The sequence below is a fragment of the Anguilla anguilla genome, chromosome 14 (genome assembly GCF_013347855.1).
Source record: "Anguilla anguilla isolate fAngAng1 chromosome 14, fAngAng1.pri, whole genome shotgun sequence".
NCBI classification, from domain to species: Eukaryota; Metazoa; Chordata; class Actinopteri; order Anguilliformes; family Anguillidae; genus Anguilla; species Anguilla anguilla.
The window spans coordinates 39022353-39046731 of record NC_049214.1 but is presented as its reverse complement, the minus strand read 5'-3'; the positions used below and the strand labels follow the sequence as shown (position 1 = coordinate 39046731).

The 24379-nt window shown below is 48.4% G+C and overlaps 1 protein-coding gene across 1 annotated transcript in view; it reads left to right on the top strand.

Moving 5' to 3' along the window:
* LOC118213402 (pappalysin-1-like) overlaps nt 1–24379 on the top strand; it is an 88786-nt gene that overhangs the window by 37683 nt on the left and 26724 nt on the right. Inside the window, exons 8-14 of the mRNA XM_035392313.1 lie at nt 777–905; nt 1302–1393; nt 3532–3728; nt 16000–16107; nt 16791–16926; nt 17466–17679; nt 21937–22105. Coding sequence (XP_035248204.1) covers nt 777–905; nt 1302–1393; nt 3532–3728; nt 16000–16107; nt 16791–16926; nt 17466–17679; nt 21937–22105 — 1045 coding nt within the window. The remainder of the gene's footprint in view (nt 1–776; nt 906–1301; nt 1394–3531; nt 3729–15999; nt 16108–16790; nt 16927–17465; nt 17680–21936; nt 22106–24379) is intronic.

Below are 24379 nucleotides of genomic sequence, written 5' to 3'. Positions count from 1 at the left end.
CGAGATTTTGATTCTTGAGGCAACGGTTCGATATTTGGCAATATCTCAAGTATTGCAATGACACAGTCTGAAACAATGTTGTATAATTAGATACAATAGCCATACATGGTCCAGCTAGCACAATCTTGTTACGACGTATGCCTGCAACCAAAATGAGGTTTAGAGTGCAAAACCTTACTGACGCCATGTTTAACAGAAGTAACAACAGCACTGGCATGAGCGATGATTAGGTAGAGTCAAGAAATGTAAACGATGACGCTAGCAGTATCGCTAGGGAGCAAACCACCGTCAGATTACGGATGGTTTAAGTTTTTATGATTCATAACAATCATAAGGATCGAGTTTTGCACGTTGTGTCAAATGGATCGGATCGTCGTCCTTTGAACCAGCACGTCGACGCATCGATCCACCTCAATGTATCGTTACGCGTTCCCAGCATTGTGAAAGGGGAAAAAAAGACCCTACGGTTTGTTCAAGACCAGCCTTGACACAGAGGGCGATATAGCTCAGGAGGTAAGACCGATTGTCTGGCAGTCGGAGGGTTGCCGGTTCAAACCCCGCCCTGGGCATGTCGAAGTGTCCTTGAGCAAGACACCTAACTCCTAACCTCTAACTGCTCTGGCGAATGAGAGGCATCAATTGTAAAGCGCTTTGGATAATTTACCATTACCATCCATAGGTAGATGCCATCCCTTGCCTGGACGGGCTCGATGGCGTGATCTTAACGTGTAGCGTTCTTGTACCCCCCCGCCCCCCCCCCCGTGCTTGCCTCTCAGGGACGTGGTGCCCGGCGTGGAGTACACCTACCAGGTGGTGACCGTCTCCAGGACGGCCGAGAGCGAACCCTCGCCGGCGCTGACCCACCAGCTGGGGGCGCACTACTGCGGGGACGGCCGGATCCAAAGGTGAGGCGTCCCGCGGAGACCACCTGTGGCGGAGGGGGGGTTAGTGAAATGAGGGCTAACCCAGATTCTGTAGGCCGCACCACATACTTTGCAGACACACCATTGACTCACACACTCATGCCTATGGGCAATTTAGAGTCTCCAGTTAGCCTACCTGCATGTCTTTGGACTGTGGGAGGAATCTGGAGTACCCGGAGGAAACCCACTCGGACACGGGGAGAACATGCTAAGTCCCAGACCGGATTCAAACCCGGAACTTTCTTGCTGGGAGGCGACGGCGCTCTGCACCGGACCGCCCTGCTGCGTAGCTAGGATGGGTCAAACTCAGGGCACAAACTACCCCACGGGGGGGTCAGTAAAGGGCACCTAATCTCATCTCTTATCTCACCTTCTCAGCGTTTCAGGGGAGGAGTGCGACGACATGAACGCGATGAACGGGGACGGCTGCTCCAGCCGCTGCCAGAAGGAGCCGCTCTTCAACTGCGTCGGTAGGTTCCGTCCGTCCGTCCGTCCGTCCGTCCGCGGTCACGCGGTCACACGGTCACGCGCCGGATCGTCCCGGCAACGGAACGGAACGAAACGAACGCGACGCGGGATCTGGAGTCAATCAGGACTCATCTGAGACTCCCGCAGATGTTCGTTTTTCTTTTCCGTAATCGAAGGCAGGGAATCAGCCGAGGGTCGTCCTTCAGACCGGACGGGGAATTGGAAGCAGGTATTTGTTTTATTTCGCGAGCGCGGACGGAAGGCGCTTGATTAAGTCCGCGCTAGGGGCCGGCGCTGGCGGGCGCGAGCGGCGTGGCGCTGGCGTGCGTGTGCGTCGGTCGACGTTAGCGTGGCCCTGACAGGACTTCACCGGCACGCTTTGAGATGTTCACGGAAGACGTCGGACGCTAAAACGTTTCTCCGCGTCGTAAGAAAATTCTGGGTCCAGACCATGTGGCACAGTCCGCAAAGTGGCCGACTATGAGCCCATTAATTAACCCCCCCCCCCCCCCCCAACCGTCTGGACCTGGGTTCAGTCCCCTGCTTTAGAGCTTGTACGGTGAATCTATGCTTCTTTTCTTCCCCCCATCTGAGGAATAATGAGGAACGAAAATATGTAAGCAGCGTGAACTGTCTTTTCTCCGCGTTTAAAACAAGACCAGGTTAAAACCTAGTGTATGGCCAGACCTGACACACGTAACTCGGCCGACCAATGGTGTAACTTCATCACTCACTCAGTCAGTCAGTCAGTCACAGACATACGGCTGGCGGTCCAGTCAAAAAGTAGAGGGTTAGTTTCCACAGAAGAACTCGGCTTTTGAACGCCCTCTTTCGCCTTTTCTCCAACGGTCATTTTCTCCTCTTTACATCTGTTCCCCACTCTATTACTTTCACCCGCAGAATTTTGGGAAAAGGAAAAGAAAGAAAAAAAAAAGAAGCGAGAGCGACGTTTTGGAATTATTCTGCCGGAGAAAGGAAATTGCCGTGCTGTCATCTTGCTCACGTCGTTAACGGCGGCCATTTCCTGTTCGAAATATTTCTGGGTCACTTTTTTTTTGTTGTTGTTGGTATTCAGACATTTAATGTGTGGACCTTCTGTCGGCCTGTCTGCTGGAAAAGCAGCTGAATGGAGAAAGGGGAGGGGGGGGCAGAGTCAGGGCAGCACAGTGTAACATTAACTGGCTGCTCCTCCCCCCCCAAAAATAACTCTTCTGACTGTTTGAAGTCTAGGTGTTCTGGAATGTTCCTCTTTTATCAAAATTCCAAGGCAGTGTTCTAGAACTCCGCTGCCTACAGTTACCAGCAGTGATTGTGACATCAGCACTAGAATGTTCGGTCAAAAACATTCTAATCCCACGCTTGTGATCTCGCGCCTTAAAGAGTTAATGCTGTGGCCATTCCACAGAACTCTGTGAGGAATTTCTGGAAAATCTATGAGGGCGCATCTCATATTTTCCTCTAAATAAAGCAGGTAGATCACAATCTGTCAAGCTCATCAGATCCGTGTCCACTCCCCCATAACCCCTCCCCCCCCCCCACCCCACCCCACCTCCCTTCTCCTCCCCCTTTGAATCCCGTCCCAGCCGTTCCCTGTTGGAGGAAGCGCACATGCTGTTTTATTTGTCTGTTTGTCTCTGTTTTTTTGTCACGCTAAATAAAGAAGAAGGACGGAGGGAGATGAGGCGGAGCCACAGCCGAAACGCTGACCTGGCCATAGGGGCCGGACCTGTTTACGAGCCGAGCGTTCGCAGTGACTAAGCGCATTCGGAGCGTTTGCAGTGACTAAGCAGGGCGGGGCGGGGCGGGGCTCTGGGGCTTCAAATGGGCCCCAGGAGAGGAGGACTGACAGACCTCGATGTGCTTTAAAGCGCTTGAACTTACAGCAGGCCTACAGGTTAGCTATGCTTAAGGCTGGGTGAGGTGCACTGTGGGTAGACTGCCTGCAGGGCAGCTGCTTATTGGTCCTTGATCCCTGCTGGCTTTTGGCTCCTCCCCAAGAAGTGCTCGAGTCAGGTGACCGGATTATTCTGGCCCAAAGTTAGAAACATCACTCATTAATGCTCTTTGAGTATTGGGGCGATCCCCCCCCACTGCCCCGCCCCTGACCCGCCCCCGCCCCGCCTCTCTCTCTCTGGTGCAGGGGAGCCCAGCCTGTGCTACTTCTACGACGGGGACGGCGTGTGCGAGGACTTTGAGCGGGAGACCAGCGTGCGGGACTGCGGCCTCTACACCCCCAGCGGCTTCCTGGACCAGTGGGCCACGGCGGTGGAGGCATCCCACGAGGAGCGGCTGTACTGCCCCGCCGAGGTCGCCGTGGGTTACCCGGCGGTGACCAAGGTAACGCCCGACCCGCGCCCGCCCATCCCCCAACCTCCACCCCTCCCACAAAACCAGGTCACCCCTTATCCGTGCTGCCGCTAACGGAAACAGCCTGGACACGTGACCGAGTGCACTTCACCCACGAGGCTACTGGCAGAAACAAGGCGTTTGATTGGTTGTTTCGTGTTTTGGAGGGAAAAAGGACAAACCGAAAAACATAAACCTTCACATTTGCAGTCTTTCTATCAGTGGAGGATGTCTAACCTTTAATACCATACCTGCGAAAGTATGTTGACCATAATGTATTAGATGTATTATCTAATAATGTATTAGATTTAAGACTGACATGTTAGTTAAGGACAGTTTTATACAATAAAAATAAAACCAACCAATCAAATAACAGCCATTGGCCATTCAGTCAATTTTCTCAATTTACATGTTGCAGTTATGAAATGACACACACCCGCGTACACATTCACTCACACACGTGTACCCACACACACACACTGCATTAGAGCTGTCCACTTGCCTCTGAATTTACAGCCAGCATTACCCTTTAAAGTGCTCTTGAAGCCACTCGGAGACAGACCGCAGAGCGCTGGCGAACTTGACCTCCGGTTTTTTTTTCACCCCGTCCTGTTTGCGCTGTCGGACGGCGAGGGTTCGCCAGGCAGCGAACAGCCTTTGGAAATGGCACATTTGAAATGAAGTTGTTTTTGTTTTCTAGTAATGACCGTGTTTACGGCACAGTCAAGAACAGGCAACTTCCCGCCAATGCCAGAAGCTTTGATGCCGCCTCAGAAAGTCTTGAACGTATTATCGAACGAATCTTTGGCAAGGGGCACGATGACAAAAAAATATCTATTAGTGTGAGAACGCGTTTATAGTTTTCGTTAATGTAAATGCTCGCTCGGTGTGATGGGAAATTCCGTTGAGTGCTCGGACCAGAAACAGACTTGGCTACTTTGGCCAGAGGGTCTCTTTCTGAATCACTCCATCGGGTTCCTCCACGGCTTCATCAGCTTTTAATTTTTGATGATACATTTTATCATGAAATATATGACAAGGAGAAATATGATAAGAAAAAAAGATATATACAGATATATCTTTAATACGTAAAATACAGACAATTATCCGTATGAGAATTATAAACGATTGGTGAGCCAGATCCCTTATTGCTGATTTTACATGGTTTTAAAGGAAACACAGTGCCCTCTGACAGATATGACATGTTTCTAAAACATCAGAGAACTTTCCGGATAGATTCCCATTTCAGTTGAGTTGATGACATTTTATGCTGAGTGTAGTCCCAAAACGTCTCAGAACGTGCTTATTGTTTAAATCAAATTGTTCTTGAGATGCCAGGATGCATACCAGCCATGTGACAGATTATTATTATTTTTGAAAACAATCTGTAATCATTTACTCTTGACAAAATATAATGGATGATATGCGTCAATGATATTTTAGGAATGTACTGAACATTTTTTAAATATATGCCAGATTCGTTCAACACAACAAAGCTTCCAGATAAATTTAACACGAGTCATCCACGATTAATTGTTTTTTAACTTGAATACCAAAAGAATAGCATGTCCATTCCTACTGTGATCCTCGCTACTTCAGAATTGTCACGGAGACATCCGGTAAATTGGAGAAATCTGCCTTGTGGGAATGCTTACTTGAACTTTCAGGGAATGACCTGGGAACCAAAAACACCTTTGCCGTGTTGTCCCCCGGCTAGGTGGGAAGGTGACGCAGGTGGCACCGGTTTGTTTGGTTCCATTGCTGTGAGAGAGAGAGAGAGAGAGAGAGAGAGAGAGCGTTTTTGATTTGGGGCGGTTGTTTTGGGACCGTTGTGTTTGTTGTGTCTGCTGGGAGGTCGAGCTGATGTCAAGCTGGTCTGTCGCCCGTGCAGTGCTTCGCACGTTACGCCATTTTCGCGGAAAGTTGCAGTGAGGGATTCCGTCAGATGGGAGCGGACGGACAGACGTTTCTGCTCTGCGCAGCAACGCTGTCCCTTTTATCAACTACCCATTTTGTCTTTGTGTTTCCCTGTTCTAAGATAGATGTCTGATTAATATTTGTAATGATAGCTCTTTTTCCGATACCACAATAAAAGCATTTTTTTTTTAAAAGAACCACTCCCAGAGAACCTCGACAACGCAACGCAGTTTTGAAAAGCGGCGTGCTCTTTGATATCTCGTCATGACGCCGTGTCTTTATCGTCTTAGGATCCTGAGGGTCCCTGGTTGCGTTTTTCGTCTAGAACTGATTGAATTAGCCAAAAGATCCAAACGAAAACGAAATTCCCCCTGAAATGGAGAAAGGGGGGAAAAGAATCGTCAGCGAACGGGACGCGACGATAAAAGTCGACCGATCGGACCACCGACGGACTTGCCCTCTCTGAAAACAACCGCTGCTTTGCACAGCGAGTCATGCGATATGCTAATGCAGTCCAGAGTAAACGCAGGTTATTAGAAACAGGGCTGTTTGGTTGGGGGAAACCACGCTCCCCTGTAACTGCACCACGGATCCTGAGGATCTTCGCGTCCTGTTTCATCGTATTTTTTTCATTGATTCTTGCACAGAGAAAACAGCCGCTCACACACGCGCGCTCGCTCACACGCACACGCACACACATACGCTCAATTTGTTTACTTACTTACAGTTAGCCTCCTTTGCTCTTTGGCTAGTTATTCACTTTGTTCGTTAAAAGCTTCACAAATCAATATTTTGTCAGCACCTACGTGTTTTCCCAACTCTTTTGCTTTTTTTTTGCCCCCCCGAAATTCGATTACCGGTCCACAGGTAACGATGTGGCAGGCTTATCGCAGTCCGAGTCGGGCAAACGAAGGAAATCCCAGCGTTTTTTTTTCTCTTTCCCACTCCACGCCTGAAGCCATAAAGAAACAGAGCAGAGATTGAGCTGACATGCACACGCTTTCATCCCAGCTTGTGGGTCAGACGATAACATCTGGTCAAACAGGAAGTCAGGCGTTCAGCTCCCGAACCGCATACTTGTGTGTGTGTTTACCGCACGAATATTATCTTTGCCCCCTCCCCCAGCCCGCCCCCCCCAAACCAGGGGGTGCAGTCGGGCCCGGGCTTCCCTCTGTATAATTTAGTGAAAGCACTTAGCTGTTTTTCTGCTAGCGCTGCCTTGCGGGGAGCTGGAACAGTTTACACAGGCGCATGCCTGCGCATCAGATGGGCTTTTCCGGGTCCGAATGCCGCTTCGCATGAGAGGCTCTCCAGCCGAGCGGAAGGGACTGCGCGTTAAACTTCACGGGGGAGGGGGGGAGGTATGAAATGCTGCTTGGCGGTCTGCGACACAGCAGGGGTGTTGGAGCTGGCAACCCCCCCGTGGGGGGAATGCGCGGATTCCCGCCGTTGGTCCCTGACCTCCCCCCGCGTGTCCGGCGCCTCTCAGGGGTGGGGTGGGGGGACACTGGGGGGGCGGAGCTTCCGAGGGACCCGCTGTTTGTCCCCCTCCGCCGTCGAGCCCGTTGTCTGCCTACCTCCAGAGGTCAGAGGTCGGCCGGTTCAAAGAGCCGCCAGCCGCCGCGATCGAGACGGCGGGGCCTGATAGCATCTGTCCAGATGCTCCAACGGGACGGTGTTTACGAATGGGGGAGGCACTGGAGACGCACAAGCACAGAAAGAGCAGGGAAGTCTCTGGAAGTTTGGAAATGGGGGTGGGGGGGGGGGGGGGCGGGTAAGTTGCTTCATTGATATAATTGGATGAGAATAGATGGGGTGGGGGGGGGGTCTTGGTGCTCCTCGCAGTTCAAATCGAATGATGGACAAAGGGCTTTAAGTCACGTTGCTGTTTAACCTAGTGCTTTGTTTGCTTAAAAGTCCTGAGAGAATCCAAAAAGTCTGAGTCTCACTTATGTTTCCTCGAATATCAACACTGTGTCCCTGCATCACAGCGGGATTTGTGGCGACAGCGCTCGCGTGCCAAGAGAGGGTTTCCACTCGACAGATCATTATTTTCGCGCGTTCCCAGGCTATTTTTCTCACCCCAGGTTCTTACCCACCCGCGTTCCCCACGGCGTCCCTGTGCAATCAGACTGCTCTCCGAGTGCTGTCGCACTCTGGGATCAATATACTCAGCTTATCACCGGCGACCCTGCTCTCCCACAAGGTCATGGTCCCCTTCCCTCTCTCCCTCTCTTTCTCTCTCTGTCTTCCTGCACGTGAGGAACATGTGCTCTCCTGTGCTGTAATTACGGACAGGATGCCGGACCGTGCCGGAAGGGGAACTCGTAAACCGCTCGTGCGTACAGTCCCGGGCCGTCGGTTTTGAAGTGCCTTTACACGCAGGGCCGAATTTACTGAGACCTTTAGCATGTACGCGCTAAGCCTTTTGGCACACGCAAAACCAATAACATGCCCAATGATTGGCGCAAAACCAATATCATGACCAATCGTTGGTCACGTTACTGGTTTTCACGTGTGCTAAATAAGGCCTGGAGTGTGTTCCTCCGACTCGTGTCTGTGCGAACTTGCCAACTGCCGCGTGATAAGGAGCAGAATGTGACAATCACATGCCTAGATTCTTTGTAAGACTATGCTATGCTGTAGCATAGTCTTACAAAGAATCTGACAACAATGTACAGACTTGGAATGCTGTGTTTTCAACAACAACAAAAGTAATTAAATTAAATTAAAATAAATAATATCAAAGTTTTTGCACCCTACAAAAAACTTGAAAAAAGTCCTGATTGGCTACTGATCCTTACAGCCTTGGAATGCTGGGCACATTTCAACAACAACAAAATATCTATGTATCTGTGTAACCGACTGTTTGGCTAGCTAGCTAAGTTAGCTAAATCGCCACGTTGTCGTGCACATCAATGTCACCAAGCTAACGTTATTAATAAACAAGTGAAGTCGTTATTTATATGGCGATTAATAAGTCATGTAATGTTACAATGTATCAAACGTTACATTCATGCCACTAGTTTAACGTCACCTACACACTAGTTAATATAAAAAGAATGTACTTACCGACGAGATGAAGTGATAACAGTGTTTTGTTAAATGGCTGTGTATTGCATGGGAATCGAACCTGCGACCTTTGGGTTATGAGCCCAGGTTGCTAACCCTTATTCTACACCCCATTATGCAGTTGCGTATTTACTGAAGCAGTGCAGGTAAAGCACCTTGCTCACAGGAACAATGGCAGTGCCTCCAAACGGGAGTTGAACCCTCCACCCACACTACCACTGATGCCGTGCTCCCATTGGTCAGGCAGGTACACTATATTACCAGATATATCTGGACACCTCTTTGGTCTAAGGCTGTTTTTCATGGTTTGGGCTAGGCCCCTTAGTTCCAGTGAAAGAACATAGTAGTGTTACTGCATACAATCACATTCTAGATGATTCTGTGCTTCCCCGACAGTTTGGGGAAGGCCCTTTCCTGTTTTAGCATGACAATGCCCCTGGGCACACAGCGAGGTCCATATAGAAATAGTTTTGTTTGAGAACAATGTGGATGAACTTGACTGGCCTGCACAGAGCCAGGTCTAATGGCCCAATCAATGTCCTACCTCACTAATTGCTCTTCTTGCTGAATGGAGACAGATCCCTGCACCAATTCTCCAGCATCTAGTATAAAGCCTTCCCAGAAGAGTGGAGGTTGTTATAGCAGTGGACCAACTCCATATTAATGCCCATAATTTTTGATGAGATGTTGGACGTCAGGTGTCCACATACTTTCGGTCATGTGGTGTATTTGCGTTCTTCACCAAGACCATGGACGGCATTCCAAATTCAAACCTTTGTTTCGCCCTGCAAACGGTCGCCCATTTGAGCGAGGAATCCAGGCACGGTGTCCATATTTGGCCATTTATTGTCCTGGAGTCCGCCAGTGTGACATCACTTCCTCATTCCGAGCTGTGAAACAGAGGTCCCCTCCAAACAGATGCCCTCCGCCTGGGTAGGGCTGACCTCACTGGCGGATGGCGCCCGGGTCTTTGTCTCCTGGCCTACGTCTGCGATGCGTCACGCATGACGCCGGAGAGCAAACCGCGAGGGAAGGCGTCCAAGACTTCGATCGTGAGCCCAGTCCACCGCTCCAACCTCACAGCCTGGATCTCTTGCGCGGTCCAGAACCTGACGTAAACACACTCTCGTTTCCAGCTCGACAGCGCAAGCCTTTATGATGTCACCGTGCCAGGAACCGGGGCGACGTGCTTCCGTCAGTAATCGAATGACTCAATTAAATATCCATCAATTTAAAGAATGAAAAAACAACCCGAATTAATCAGGCAAAAAATTTTTTTTTTCGCATTCTCTCATAAGACAGCGTGGCGGTTCTGACTGAAATCAGGGACCCGTTTACCGTCGTTCAGAGCCAAATAAATTTGGCATGATTGAAAGAGCCCCTTCAGAACGTTCTCCATTAAGATCGTAGCAAACTGCCGTCCGCGCAGTTACAAACGATTATGACGTAAACCTGACGCTCTACCAGATATTTAATTTCCGTTGAAGAGATGGAGGGGGAGATGATCCCGGGCTCATTATTAACGGGAACAACGCCTAACCGATAGCAACCGTGAGTCAGAACCAATGAGGGTTCTGTTTGTTGCATCTGCGGCCTCTTGGTTGGTCGATATACGGCTGTTTTTAATTTTGTAATCCCAAGAGCTGCATGAGAAATAAAACAAATTTTTTATAAATAAATACATTTGAAAATAAATTCTGATGGAACTTATCGAGGCCTGTTAAGTACGTATTGAATCTTACCGACCTATCCCGACATATGTTTGCCCCATTAGTGTCGTGTATGCTTGTACACACAGGTCCGAGTTACTGGAAGAACTTTAGGAAACATTGGATAGCACTGCTTTGGAATACGGCTCGTTTATTTTGTGTGTGCCAAGATATTGCTTCTTGTAACCAGGCCTAATTTTGATATCAGTTCTTTTAATGACAGGCCTAAATTTCTTTGCAAGTTTGAATTAATGGCTTAGCGACGGTGTTTTTTTTATGCGTAACTTGGCAAGTTTTGTTCGCCGAAAGCGTGTTTTTCTTCTGATGTTCTAATCTGTTCTGTCCATCGGAAAGTTGGGACAGACACAGCGGCACGTGACGTCTGATGTTTTCGTCGCGGCCCGCTGTAGCGTGTGCGTGCGGGGAGAGCCAGCTAGCGCGCCGCCCCATCGGCCTCCCCGCATACCAGGGAACACGTTAGCGTCTGGCTCAGCGCTAACGTGACCTAGCCTAGCGGGCGGAACACTGTGAAGCGCAGCCCCATGGCTGTTTTATTTGTGTTGTGTGTGTGTGTGTAGTGTGTGTGTAGTGTGTGTGTGTGTGTGTAGTGTGTGTGTAGTGTGTGTGTGTGTGTGTGTGTGTGTGTGTGTGTGTGTGTGTGTGTGTGTGTGTGTAGTGTGTGCATGTGTGTGCTGTGCACGTGTGTGTGTGTGTGTGTGTGTGTGTGTAGTGTGTGTGCTGTGCACGTGTGTGTGTGTGTGTGTAGTGTGTGCATGTGTGTGCTGTGCACGTGTGTGTGTGTGTGTGTGTGTGTGTGCGTGTGTGTGCTGTGCACGTGTGTGTGTGTGTGTGTGTGTAGTGTGTGTGCTGTGCACGTGTGTGTGTGTGTGCGTGTGTGTGCTGTGCACGTGTGTGTGTGTGTGTGTGTGTAGTGTGTGCGCGTGTGTGTGCTGTGCACGTGTGTGTGTATGCACGCCTGTTTGTGTGAGCACTCGCGCGTGTTTGCGTGTGCCTATGTATACGTGTCTGTGTGTGTGTTTGCATCTGTAGACCTGAACCCACTGCCCCCCCCCCCCCCCCCCACAGGGGGAGGGAGTTCCGTTCCAGCAGGAAACCCTGCAGTGAGGTGGAGAAAACAACCAGGGCAATTACCGTTATTATGCTTATTAATTCCCCCGTTTTTTGTGTTTTTCCAGTGTGATTTGGTGCGATTGTGTGCGGAATGCTCTTAAATGCACTTGGCTGGTTCGCCGCCGCTGCGTTTCGGGCCAGCGTTCTTTCGCGCCAGCCGTCTCGTTGCCACGTTTGAACGACCCTCCCCCCTCCCCCTCCCCTCCCCTCCCCACACACACACACACAAACACACACACACATAAACACGCACACACATTAGGGAGACCCATCGGGGGGTTCCAAACGAGCCTTTCTCACGGACACTGGTACCCCCTGCCAGTGGTGTGCCATGGCCCGCCTCCCCCTGCCCCCCCCCCCCCCCCCCCCCCCCCCATCAAACATGGGGTAAGACCTGCGGGAATCCTGTCACTGGTATGTGGGGAGATGAGGATGGGGGGATGGGGGGATGGGGGGGTGGGGGGAGGCAGCACATGTGCTGGCTCTCCCCGCAGGCGTGAGTTACGGTTCCAGCTCGTGTTCGTCCTTCCAAGCTGTGGTCCGAATTCAGTGCTACTATTTTACATCACTCTTACACCATTAACCCTTTGTAGTTTTTTGGAATGTTTTTTTCAAATTTCTAAGTCAGTGTTCTAGAACTCCATTGCCAGCTGTGATTGTGACATCAGCATTAGAATGTTCAGTTAAGAACATTCTAATCACACATTTGTGGTCTCTGGCCTTAAAGGGCTAGTGAACCTTTTTTCGAATGCTGATCCGAGGATCTCTTCCCTCACTAGTCTCTTTATGCGGATACCCACAATGCTGTTCTGCACCAGGAGCCAGGGGTCTGTGGGCCTCTACCTCATGTGGCAGTGCTAACAACGCTCGCAGCCCCACAGGGAGGCTTTACCAGCATTCCCCCATCCTGCCGTGCGATTGGTCCGTCTCCAGATGGCCTTCATTACGTGCCGCCTGTAAACGGCAGAACCCGCCTCGCAGGCGCTGTTTTCCAAAGGGCGGTGCGCTTCAGGTTTTTTGGTTGCTGTCAGCATTTAGGAAGATGACAGCAGTGGGGGGGGGAGGAGGGGGGGGTTTAAAGGGTAGGGGGGAAGGGTGTTTGTTCTCCCCCCTCAGCTGAGATGTAGAAAAGGAGAAGGAGAAAAATGTTTCGACTGATGTCACTAAATAGGGAACCTCTGCTTGTTTGGAACGTTCAGCTATTTTTAAATCCCACTTTGGGTTGCTTTAAGAAGCACGCAGTCATTTTCAAGTTCGCTTCATCGACTCCAAAGTCAGATTTGCACACCTTCCACACCAATGACTGATTTTCTCTGGGTTTAAAAAAAAATGTCTTCCAGTGTAGAAAATGTTGTTCTCTACGTCGCCCCCTACTGCCTGCAGATGGTTTGGGCCAGTTTGAGTCTCATTTCCAGTTAGCCATGCCACATCACAGCACGCTATTGCTCCTGTTATTTGTGCTTAGTGAACACTCCTATGAGTGTGCCAAACAGTGCAATGAGCACAAACCTTCCAAAATTTTTTATATTAAAATTTTCCTTTGGGGTTGTTTGGCAGAAATAAAGATGGGGCGGTGCAGAGGGATTGTGGGACAGGAAGTTAACACCAACCTGGGCCCTCACTCTGGCTTGTGATCGCCTCAAACGTCAAAACATCATCGTTGGCCGAGCGACCTTGTTTACGAACACGCACCTCTCCTCGCAGGCCCCCAAGGAGAGCGACTGTCTCGTCGACAGATTCCGAGCGCAGATACCGCGCGGGCCTCCGGGCGGCGTCCCGCGGTCGCTCTCCCACGCCCGTCCAGCGTCCAGCGGCGAAGGTTTCAGGGCGGCGTCTGGTTTCGGCGCGCGAGGAGACCGGGCGAAACCGCGCATCCTCGTGTCCCCCCCCGCCTCGGCCTCCTCCAAAAAGGGCGCGGCCTCCCTCTGAAACCCGGCGAGCCGCCGTAAGGCGACCGCTCGGCCCGCTCGACCCGCGGACCCGCTCGAACCGCTCGAACCGCGCGCTTTTGAAGCGGACTCAAATAAAGAGGTCGCAGGAAAACCGTCGAAAGAGAGACGGACCCGTTTGCCGAGGCTGGTTTACATCTGGCGGGATTTTTTTTTTTTTTTTTAATTTGACGTTAAAAAAAAAAAAAAAAAAAGCGGGAAAGGAAGGAGGGGGAGGGGCTTCTGGGTCTGGGTTACGGGGCAGATCAAAGCCCATTGGCCTGCGAGCGGCGGGCTGTTTTCGCTGCGCTAACGTGCTTAGCGTGTCGCGCGGTCCCGCCATGTGCATCGTATCAGCGGAAACCCTCCGTCTCCCTTGGCAGGGTCCTCACGGCCTTACATAACGGCAGGAACCTCCATATGGCAGCACTTTCAAGACCGAAGAAAACAAAATATGCCATCAGGCCTGAAAAAAGAAAAAAAAAAACAGACAGAAAAAAACATACCCTCGGGTCAGTTCATGAGAAAGATAGGAAATGATTTTGGATCGGTTGCCTTCGTTACCTGCCTGGTTTGTGAGTTGGGGGGGTGGGGGGGTGGAGGGGGGTGGGGATGGGGGTGGACGAAACGTGGCGCTGTGGCTTCGGGTGGGCCTAGATGCTATGGAGAGCGTAACTCCTCTTGAGTAGAGAAAGAAAGCCTGTTAATCAAGATGAATGCGGTGCGTCGGCTCGATGTGAAATCCGTTACCGCTCGTTTTTTTTTTTCCCCCATCCCGCAACCCTTTCTCCTTTGAGGTACGAGGCTTTGTGGCAGAACCCCTAAACAAGGAACCGTGGACCGGTTCCAAGTGGACCTTGACGAAGTGTATAATTATTTACAATTAAGATTTTTCTGTTTCTTTCTGCGCGCGTATCATATTTCTATACTTGAATTTTCAGAAATTATGAAATGTTTACATTACACTGAATGCCTTATTTAGTTCCGCATCGTAATGAATGAATTGCACTCGCGTGTAGTCTGACGGCTCCATAAGTTTTTATTTCTTTCGTTTATAATGCGCAGTTTTGCTTTCCTTGCTTGGTTTAATTTGTTAATGGTGCAGCAAACGCAGTGTATAGTTTGGAAAGTAAAGTGGGCCATTTGAAGGTTTTTTTAATTAAGCTGTTTTTGTGACTTCGTTGGGACGAAAGGCAGGAGTACACTCCATTTTAAGTCATTTTTTTTCAGGCGCAACGCGGTATTACAATGTTTAATTTGTGACTTTTTCGGCAAACGTTGTTAAATGAAGCAGGGGCGTTGAGTTTAGACGTTGCTTAGGATAGTTATATGTGTATATACGCCTGGTGTGTGTTTATTTTTTCTGTGAAATGTTTAATGAATTGGGCATTAGCCTGTTAGCCTGACTTCATTTTGTGCGCTTAACTTAAGTCAGAGGTACTGCCAAAAGGTGACATTATGGCTGAGATAATGATACTACGTAGCTTAAGTTTGTTTTTCTTAATTATTTAAAGGTGCCTGCTAGAATTTCTTTCACTCTATTTGCGTAACCTTCTGTTTTGGGGCTTAAAGAGTGATTTTCCTGATCTTGACCACACTTCGCTCCAGAGTGTCCGTGTAGGAAAGCTTGCTAGTGACCTGGCAGTCTGATTGGTTCTCGAAAGTTTTATCGAACATTCCAAGTCATTGGTTCAGTTGGTTTAAATCGATGCCTGCGACTAGAGTTCCACTCTGTTTGAGATCCTGATTAATCAGAAGTAACTCATCATTGGTTCCTGCAGCAGAGTGTTTGAGTAGCTTCATAGGTAGCATACACAGGTAATATACACAGGTAACATATGCAGCTCACATACACAGGTAGCATACACATGTTACATACTGTACACAGGTAGCATGCACAGGTAACATACACAGGTAGCATGCACAGGTAACACACAGGTAGCATGCACAGGTAGCACACACGTAACATACACAGGTAGCATGCACAGGTAACACAGGTAGCATGCACAGGTAGCACACACGTAACATGCGCAGGTAACATGCACAGGTAACATACACAGGTAGCACACACGTAACATACGCAGGTAACATGCACAGGTAACATACACAGGTAGCATACACAGGTAACATGCACATGTTACATACTGTACACAGGTACCATGCAAAGGTAACATACACAGGTAGCATGCACAGGTAACACACAGGTAGCATGCACAGGTAGCGCACAGGTAACATACACAGGTAGCATACACAGGTAGCACACACGTAACATACGCAGGTAACATGCACAGGTAACATACACAGGTAGCATGCACAGGTAACATGCACAGGGTACATACTGTACACAGGTAGCATGCACAGGTAACATACACAAGTACCATGCACAGGTAACATAAACAGGTAACATACACAGGTAGCATGCACTGGCAACATGCACAGGCAGCATACAGAGGTAGCATGCACAGGTTACACACACAGGTAACACGTGTCGTTCTCTGTTCCCAGACCTGCCAGTCCAGGGTTTTCGACCTGTCAGACGGGATATCCCAGTACGCTTGGTTCCCCTGCCGTGAGGCGGAATTGCCCTCCTGGTACCACCAGTACTGGCTGAAGGTACTGTCGTCTGACACCGCCCTTTTACACAAATAAAGTTTTACCATTTGAATCCTAACATTTACATTCTGTATACCGTTAACATAAATCAAAGCACACAGTGTATATTTGTTCTGTCTGCACATGTATATCCGGTCATATCTTCTAGGAATACATTTTACAATTTATGTCCATAATAAAATATGCACGCGCCATAGTCTGGTCTATAAATGTGCCTGTAAAACTGACATTCTGTTGCATGAGATGTTTTGTTCAAAGATGTGATTGTATCTCTCATTCTAAGAAAGGTTCCCTTTCGAGTGCAGTGGTGAAATATTCATAAGCCCGTGACAAGCACGCTACAAGCTGTTTTGAAAGAAAATAAAAATCAAAGGCAAAGAGATATCACGAGACTCAAAATTAAGGACAAATGTTGATTTAAATCATGGGTGTGGTTTCCCCCCTTGATTGTATCGGTATGGGATATTAAGGTTTTTAAATTTTATTTGCGAGTTTATTTTTACAAGGACAGAGCGCATTAATCAACGGTGCTGTAAATGTGTCAGCGCTAGCCAGCTGGCTAGTTTCCTGTGCAGCCCCTGGACCGGACGGGAAAAGCCGCTAAAAACAGGTTATTGGGTAGGTTGATCGGAGCCAGACGGTCACGCTAAGGTTGCGCGCTCTTGTTTTTTTCGCCACCGCAGGCGTACTTCTCTCACCCCATGGTGGCGGCGGCGGTCATCATTCACCTGGCGGCCGACGGGACGGGCTACATCGACCAGACGCAGTGCAACATCACCGTCCAGCTGGTGGACACCAAGGAGCAGATACACAGCTTGGGTGCGTTTTCTGGAATGTTCTCTCACACTTGGGTTTGGTTCCGGAAAGTTCTCTCACACTTGGGTTTGGTTCCGGAAAGTTCTCTCACACTTGGGTTTGGTTCCGGAAAGTTCTCTCACACTTGGGTTTGTTTTCTGGAATGTTCTCTCACACTTGGGTTTGTTTTCCGGAAAGTTCTCTCACACTCGGGTTTGGTTCCGGAAAGTTCTCTCACACTTGGGTTTGGTTCCGGAAAGTTCTCTCACACTCGGGTTTGGTTCCGGAAAGTTCTCTCACACTCGGGTTTTACAGATATCTTCTTCGCCCCCTTCATCATCGTCCGTCATCTTTGTTTTATCACAAAAAAAACACCTTTTTCCGGGCTTTTCCGTAGCTGCTGCCCTGCGTGTGTTTGGGGTGTTTACTGCAGCAGTTAACGGAGGCCACGGTGCTTCAGTTGCGTTCAGAACGCCGGTCCGGTTCTCCAGCCGCTGTGCCACGCTGCCCGCGATTGGGCGATTTGGACCAATGGCCTGCCTCCTTCCCTCCCGTCCTCTCAGGGGATTGGCGGCTGAGCTGCAGGAATAACCCGCTGGTGGTCCCGGTGACCCACGACCTGAGCGCCGCCTTCTACCACACCAAGGCCATCCTGGTCCTGTTCCGGTCCAACCTGGTGGCCATCTCCGGCGTGGGCCTGCGCTCCTTCCTCTACTTCGACCCCATCACCATCAGCGGTTGCCAGAGCAACGAGATCTACAACCCCATGGGTCAAAGGTGAAATCCCCCCCCCCCCCACTTTTCCCACTAACACTAACTTTGCACACTCACACAAACACACACACACACACACGCACACACACACAAACACACACACACTCACACATAAACACACGCACACATACGAACACACACACAGACACACACGGACACACACACACTCACACAAACACAAACACACGCAGGCACACACACACACACACACACACACATGCAGACACATGCAGGCCTAACATACAGGAAGCGGTTTTTGTATTGCTGTGCAAGTTTTTTTTCTATGATTGTTTTGCAGTGTATTGGCAGTAATTATCTGCCTGCAAAACATTCAATTTGAATTTGAATTTGAAAGTCTAACTGAAATGAAAAAGGAAAGTGCATGTATGTGTGTGTGTGTGTTTCTCTCTCTCTCTACGCACACACTCTCATGCACACACATGCACACACACACACACACACCAAGACACACACACTTACACATGCACGCACACACACAGACATGCGCACACACTCTCACGCACACACACGCACACACACACAAACACACACACTAATCATACCAGTTAAAGCCTTCAGCTTTTTTTGCTTGGCAGTAAAATAAATATGTTATTGAATAAAGGCCTTTATAAATGGGTGCCCAAGCTCTGCAGCATTCCAAAAGCATGACTTTTCCCTCTTATCCTCAATGCTGTAAACATTGGCTGGACTCAGCCTTTGGTACCTACAGACAACAATATTACAGTCCCTTCATTCATAAAAAAAACACACACATATTGTTTCAATACAAATGTCCACACGTCAGTGATTTATTTACATTATTATTCAGTGCCATATGTTGTGGAAGAGCGTTTTCATCTGTATTTGAGAGAGAGAGAGAGAGAGTGGAGGAAAGAGAGGGAGAGGAGTGAGAGAGAGAGGGAGGGAGAGAGAGAGAGCGGCAGAGAGGGAATGTCTTCTGTTTTTAAATGAGTTGCATTCAGAAACTGCAAATAAACAAAATCACAAACATCATAATCACTTTTATATGGGTGCACACACACACACACGACACACACAAACGTAGTACAAGTACAAATGTGAATTTATTTAATAAATCAACATTTGACATTATTAACCATCAAGATTGCACAGTAATGTAATAAGACTTATTTGACTTGCGGTCCATCGATAAGCCGGCATGGTTTGCCGATATACTCAACTGCTCCCATTAATAGAGTCTACTTGAATATGTGAAAGAAATTATGCCGCATTGTAAATACAATGTACATCTTTTTAAAAATCTCCTCGCTCAATCGCCATTTTTTATACCTGGCTCTTAAAATTCCCCCGGGGCCTGAATGGGTTTAATTTCCTCTCCCACTCTTCAGCGCCTGCGCACTTTAAAATCTGCTTCATCGGCCCTGATGTTATGGCTGCATGAATTTATAAGAAAATCAAAATGGGCAGATAAGCGCACATGACAAAAGCCACGAACGCTTTTAAAAGCCGTAATTAATTTTAACCGTAGAGCCCTTGAGCTTTCCAGGAGCCGGTGCAATTCTTTAAACCGATATATCCTCCTGAGAACAGGCGGAAAAAGTTTAAGTATTTTATTTTATTTTTTTAACATTATACAGGTGCCCTGGACGACAAAAAAAAAAAAACACGTTGCGGTGAAAATATTTTCAAAAATATAATGTATATTTATTGAATGTTCCTTGTAGTGTAGGTTTCAGCGTAATAGAATATGTGGTTCTTGAGATTAAGACCAGAGACTCGTTGTCCCCTATAGGGGGCAAAAATGAATTGCCGACTCTTAGGAGGGGATATCGTTTTGCCTTTTTAGAAATGTTTCGGGTTTGTGTTTTAGGCAGGCTCAAAATCGCGATTTTCGGAGTAAAAGGACCGACAGTGCGTGACTGTGATGTATGACCGCGCTTCTGACCGTTTGAACTTTTTATCTGGAGATAAAGTTTTTTTTCTTCTCTCCGACGCCACATCACTCATGTCCCGCACGCATGCCCGGCGCGCTGTCGTCCACCTCTTCCTCCTCTCTCTCTCTCTCTCTCTCCAGCTGTTCGCCCTCTTCCTTCTCCCTCCGTTCATTTTTCTTCGCTGTCCTTTTATAAATATTCTTCCTTTCCTCATTCTTCATCCCTTTTTCTTTTCCTTTTTTTTACACATCTGTTGTTTGTTGAGCTTCGACTGTTCTAAGAGAACTGCTGAAATTAACACTTTGTCCTTCCTCCGCCGCTTTACTCTGTTATTTCTTAGCGAAAATATTTCTTTGTTTTTTTGTGTGAATATTCTCTGCTCTAAGACTGTCACTTTTCAACTCCCGTCGTTCGTTATCTGAAACATTTCAACTGTCCACTCAGAAGAATTATTTTTTTTCTTTACTGCCACGAAAGCCCAGTGTAAATAAAGTCTGTGACACGTCTATACCTTCACACTGCAGTAGGTACATTTTTGCAAAACAATAGACACTGGTGGGTGGTCTGCCAGCCAGACGTCATTTGTGGCTATATCCCATAGTCCAAGGAATCGATAGAGAATGCGTCAGCCACTCTACCAATTAAAAAAGATGTTTTACCTAATTTTTTTGGGAAAAGATCTTTCATTCTTACGGCTGTATCCATAGGCTACACGTTGACACATCTTATGTGCCCTGTTGCTTGTTTGATTCCCGGTTGGGGCACTGCTTAACCAGAACTCTTGTACTCAACCAGAACTGCTTCAGCAAAACATACCCCGCTCGATGTAAATGGACTGTGTGTAAATCGTGTCAGTTATTCCGGGTCAGAACGTCTGCTAAATACGTAAAGTGCGTATGTCGTTTATAGAGAGGTTGCTCGCGCGCTCTGGACTCGAACCTGCGAGGTTGCAGTTACGGGAGCGGCTCTCCAGCCGCCCCAATTCACGCGCTATTGTTAGAACGCGCTTGGACCGATCAGCGAGCGGGGGGGGGGGGGGGGGGGGTGCAGGAGAAATAATCGGTCCGCATTTCGTGCTCGCGTGCAAAGAGAAAGGCCCACGCTGAGAGAGCGAGGGAGGGGGCGGGGGAATGAACGGTTCCTACCTGGCGGAGTTGAGCCGTTTGATTTTTACTGCCATCTGAGACGTGCCGTTCTGGCTCCCACAACATTATGAATAATAAACAGTACGCTTAATTTCACATTGCTCCGTATTCAGGAGTCCTCTTTTTCCCCTCCAAGGAATTCCGGTGCCGGGCTAAGTTTATACAAGGCACCGCCCCCTCCCCGCTTTACTGAAATGGAATATGCTGTACAGGCCGAAATATATTAACATGCAACATTTCACAACATGTGCACTTATAATAGCCACGTTCCGTTTTTATTTTCAAATTAAATTCCGTTAAATAGCCTATATTTTTCAGTTTATTTTTATATTTCGCGTAGTGAAAGTAGACTATATTCCATTTCCTGAAGGGCGCCAAACATGTCGTTCCTAGTGAAATCGTTGGACAGCTCCCCCGCCGCGAACTGTTAAAGTTCAATAGCGCAGAGTCGCGGCTGGCGCGTGTGCGTCGTTAATTATGAATGGTGTCCCGTGCATCCGGTGCTGCGGCTTGGAGAGGCTTCCCGACCGATCGGGTTCTCACAGGATGCGCGAGGATGCGTCCGCCTAGAGCGCTGGCTCGGGACTCCAAGAAAAACCCCCAGCTTTTCTGTTTTTACTTCGTTTTTTATTTTCTTAAAAGTGCAGTAAAAACAGAAGTTATTCGCGAGATTTATTTCCAGCTCTTTCTTTCTCCGTTTTTATTTTCTAAGTGCCGTTTTTACAAGCAGGTTTGCTCGGCCGCACTTCGTATTAATCTGTCCTTTCAAAACCACCAGGCGTGGTAACAGTAAATCAGAATATTTAGATAAACGCAAAATTGCATGCACATGTTATACTTGATACCGTAAAACGAAACGCTTAGTAAAATATATATTCCGCAGTATATGCATGAAAGAACAATAATAAACTGTATTACATTTTGCTCAGTATGGGGTATATGTTTAAAATCCACTCTGGGAGATGATCTTTCCCTTTCTCTTTTAAAAGTGCTTTGAGGTCCTGAGATGAAGGGCGCTATATAATTGCCGCGATGCAGATGTAATCTTTTATGAAATGCCTTTGTTGATTGCAGCGTGTTGCCCTGCCGTTGTGTGGTTGAGGTGAGTCCTCTCTCTGTGATGGGGGGCTGATTCTCACTCTCAAACCGCCCCCCCCGCCCCCCCCGCCCCCCCTCGCTTTGCTTAAACCCCCCCACAGCTGCGTCCATTACTCCTGCGAGGCTGTGGACTGCCCGGAGCCCACGGTTCGGAACGCGGAGGTCCAGTGCAGCGGACCGGGGTACCTGAACGGGGCCCGCTGCACCATCACGTGTAACCGCGGATACGTGCTGCAGATCCACCGGGACGATGACATCATCAAAACGCAGGTACCGCTCGGCCCCCTGTCACGGCTGAGAGAGAGGGAGACGCTCCAAGCCCCGCCCCCTTTCTCTCTCTCTCTCTCTCTCGAGTGTCTGAAAATGTAAAGCAGCTCTCATAGATATGTGAGCTGGAGTTAGAACAAGCAGCCACCCCCTCTGCTAACTGCACACACACACACAGACAAGCACGCACACACACACACACAGACATACACACATACACACAGACATACACACGCATGCATACACAAACACACTCACACACACTCGCACACACACACACACACATGCGCACTCACACACACACACAGACAAGCACGCACGCACACACACACACACACGCTCAGATGCTCACATACACATATGTACACATACACGCACAGACACACACACACACACACTCACATACATACACACAGACACACACACGCATGCATACACACACACACACATATGTGCACACACGCACACATACACACACGCACAAACACACTTGCGAGCACACTCACACACACACACCCACACACATATGTGTGCAGCCACGTACACGCTTACACACTTACATGTCAAAAAACTTTTCATTCATTCACACGTGAACATGTACTTAGTGCCATCCGCTCACACGCGCATATAGACACACGCTCCCATGCACACATCAACCCCCCCCCCCTCCTCCACACACACACAGAGGTCAGAAGACAGTGTCACTCAGAAGTATGTGATCCTTTTTTATGGGGGGGGGGGGGGTGTGTTATGTAATACCTGTTTACAGGGGGCCAGGGGCTTTGGGTCCGGTGCAGTTATGTAAGGTGAGGAGACTTTCCATAATACAGACAGGGTTCTACTTCAATTGGCAGGAAACTCAGACAGGTTTTGCAATGTTTGGCATTCCTCTAAACAAACGGGATTCGCTAATAAAAATGGTGAGGGAAGAGAGAGAGAGAGAGAGAAAGAGAGGGAGAGAGAGGGAGAGAGTCACAGAAGAAATGGAGGGATCTCTCTCGTTGTTCTGTGAAGGAGAAAGGGGGTGCATTTCCCTTGCAGTTAATTATATATGTGTCTAACAGTATGTGTAACTCCTAATGTGTAATGTAATGTAATGTGTATGTAATGTAATCTGTATTGGGTTCAAGTGCTTTGGCAATGCAGCCCCTGCCATGCCCATAAAGCCTGGTGTATGTGAGCAGTACTGATCTGAGCGAGAGGAACAGGATATGCACAAAACAGCTCTGTGTGCACGTGTGTGTGTGTGTGTGTGTTTGTGCGCGTGTTTGTGTGTGTGTGTGGGTGCATGTGTGTGTGCGTGTGTATGTGTGTGTGTGTGTGTGTGTGTACGTGTGTGTGTGCCTGCGTGTGTGCGTGTGTGTGTGTGTGTGTGTGTATATGTGTGTGTGTGCGTGTGTATGTGTGTGTGTGTGTGTGTGTGTGTGGGTGCATGCGTGTATGTGTGTGTGTGTGTACGTGTGTGTGTGCCTGCGTGTGAGGTGTGTGTGTGTGTGTGTGGGTGCATGTGTGTGTGTGCGTGTGTGTATGTATGTGTGTGTGTGTTCGCGTTAGGAGGGATTCCCAGCATCTCCCCTTGTTGTGAAACTGTGGCACCATTTATCTCCCAGAATCTGGAGAGAAGGATGAAGAGAGAAGAGAGAGAAACTAGCACTGCCATCTCGAGAGGAGCACCAGGAGAGGGAAAAAAGAGAGGGAAAAGAGAGGAAAGAGAGAGGGAAAGGGAAAGGGAGATAGAGAGAGAGGAAGGAAAAGAGAGAAAAGAGAGAAGGAAAGGAAAAGAGAGTAAAGAGAAAGGGAAAGGGAGAGAGAGAGAGAGAGAAAGACACAGAGGCTAGTGCTGCGCTCTCCTTGACATCCTGATATAAGGGGGGGCATCACAGGGTAAAGTCCTGTAAAAAATAAAAATACATAAAATCACACAGAAATAGAAAACGTTCAGTGCAAATATTCTGTAAAAAAACATAAAATGCTAACAAGAAATCTACAGTGCAAAGAGCCTGCAAAATCAAAATACAAGCAGAAACCCTGCAGTGCAATAATCCCTTAAAAAATAAAACTAATACAAATCGAAAACCTGCGACCACAACAACAAAAACTGAGAATTCCTTTCTTGTTTGGTCACATGACATGCTCGGTTGACCTGTGACAAAGTGGTTACTGGAACTCAGCGAGAAATGATTATATCTGTCTGTTTCCCCGCCCTTATTCGTGTGCTTGACCTCAACGCTGACATCTTGTTCTGGTATTTATTCCGATAACCGGTTTGTGTGAGAA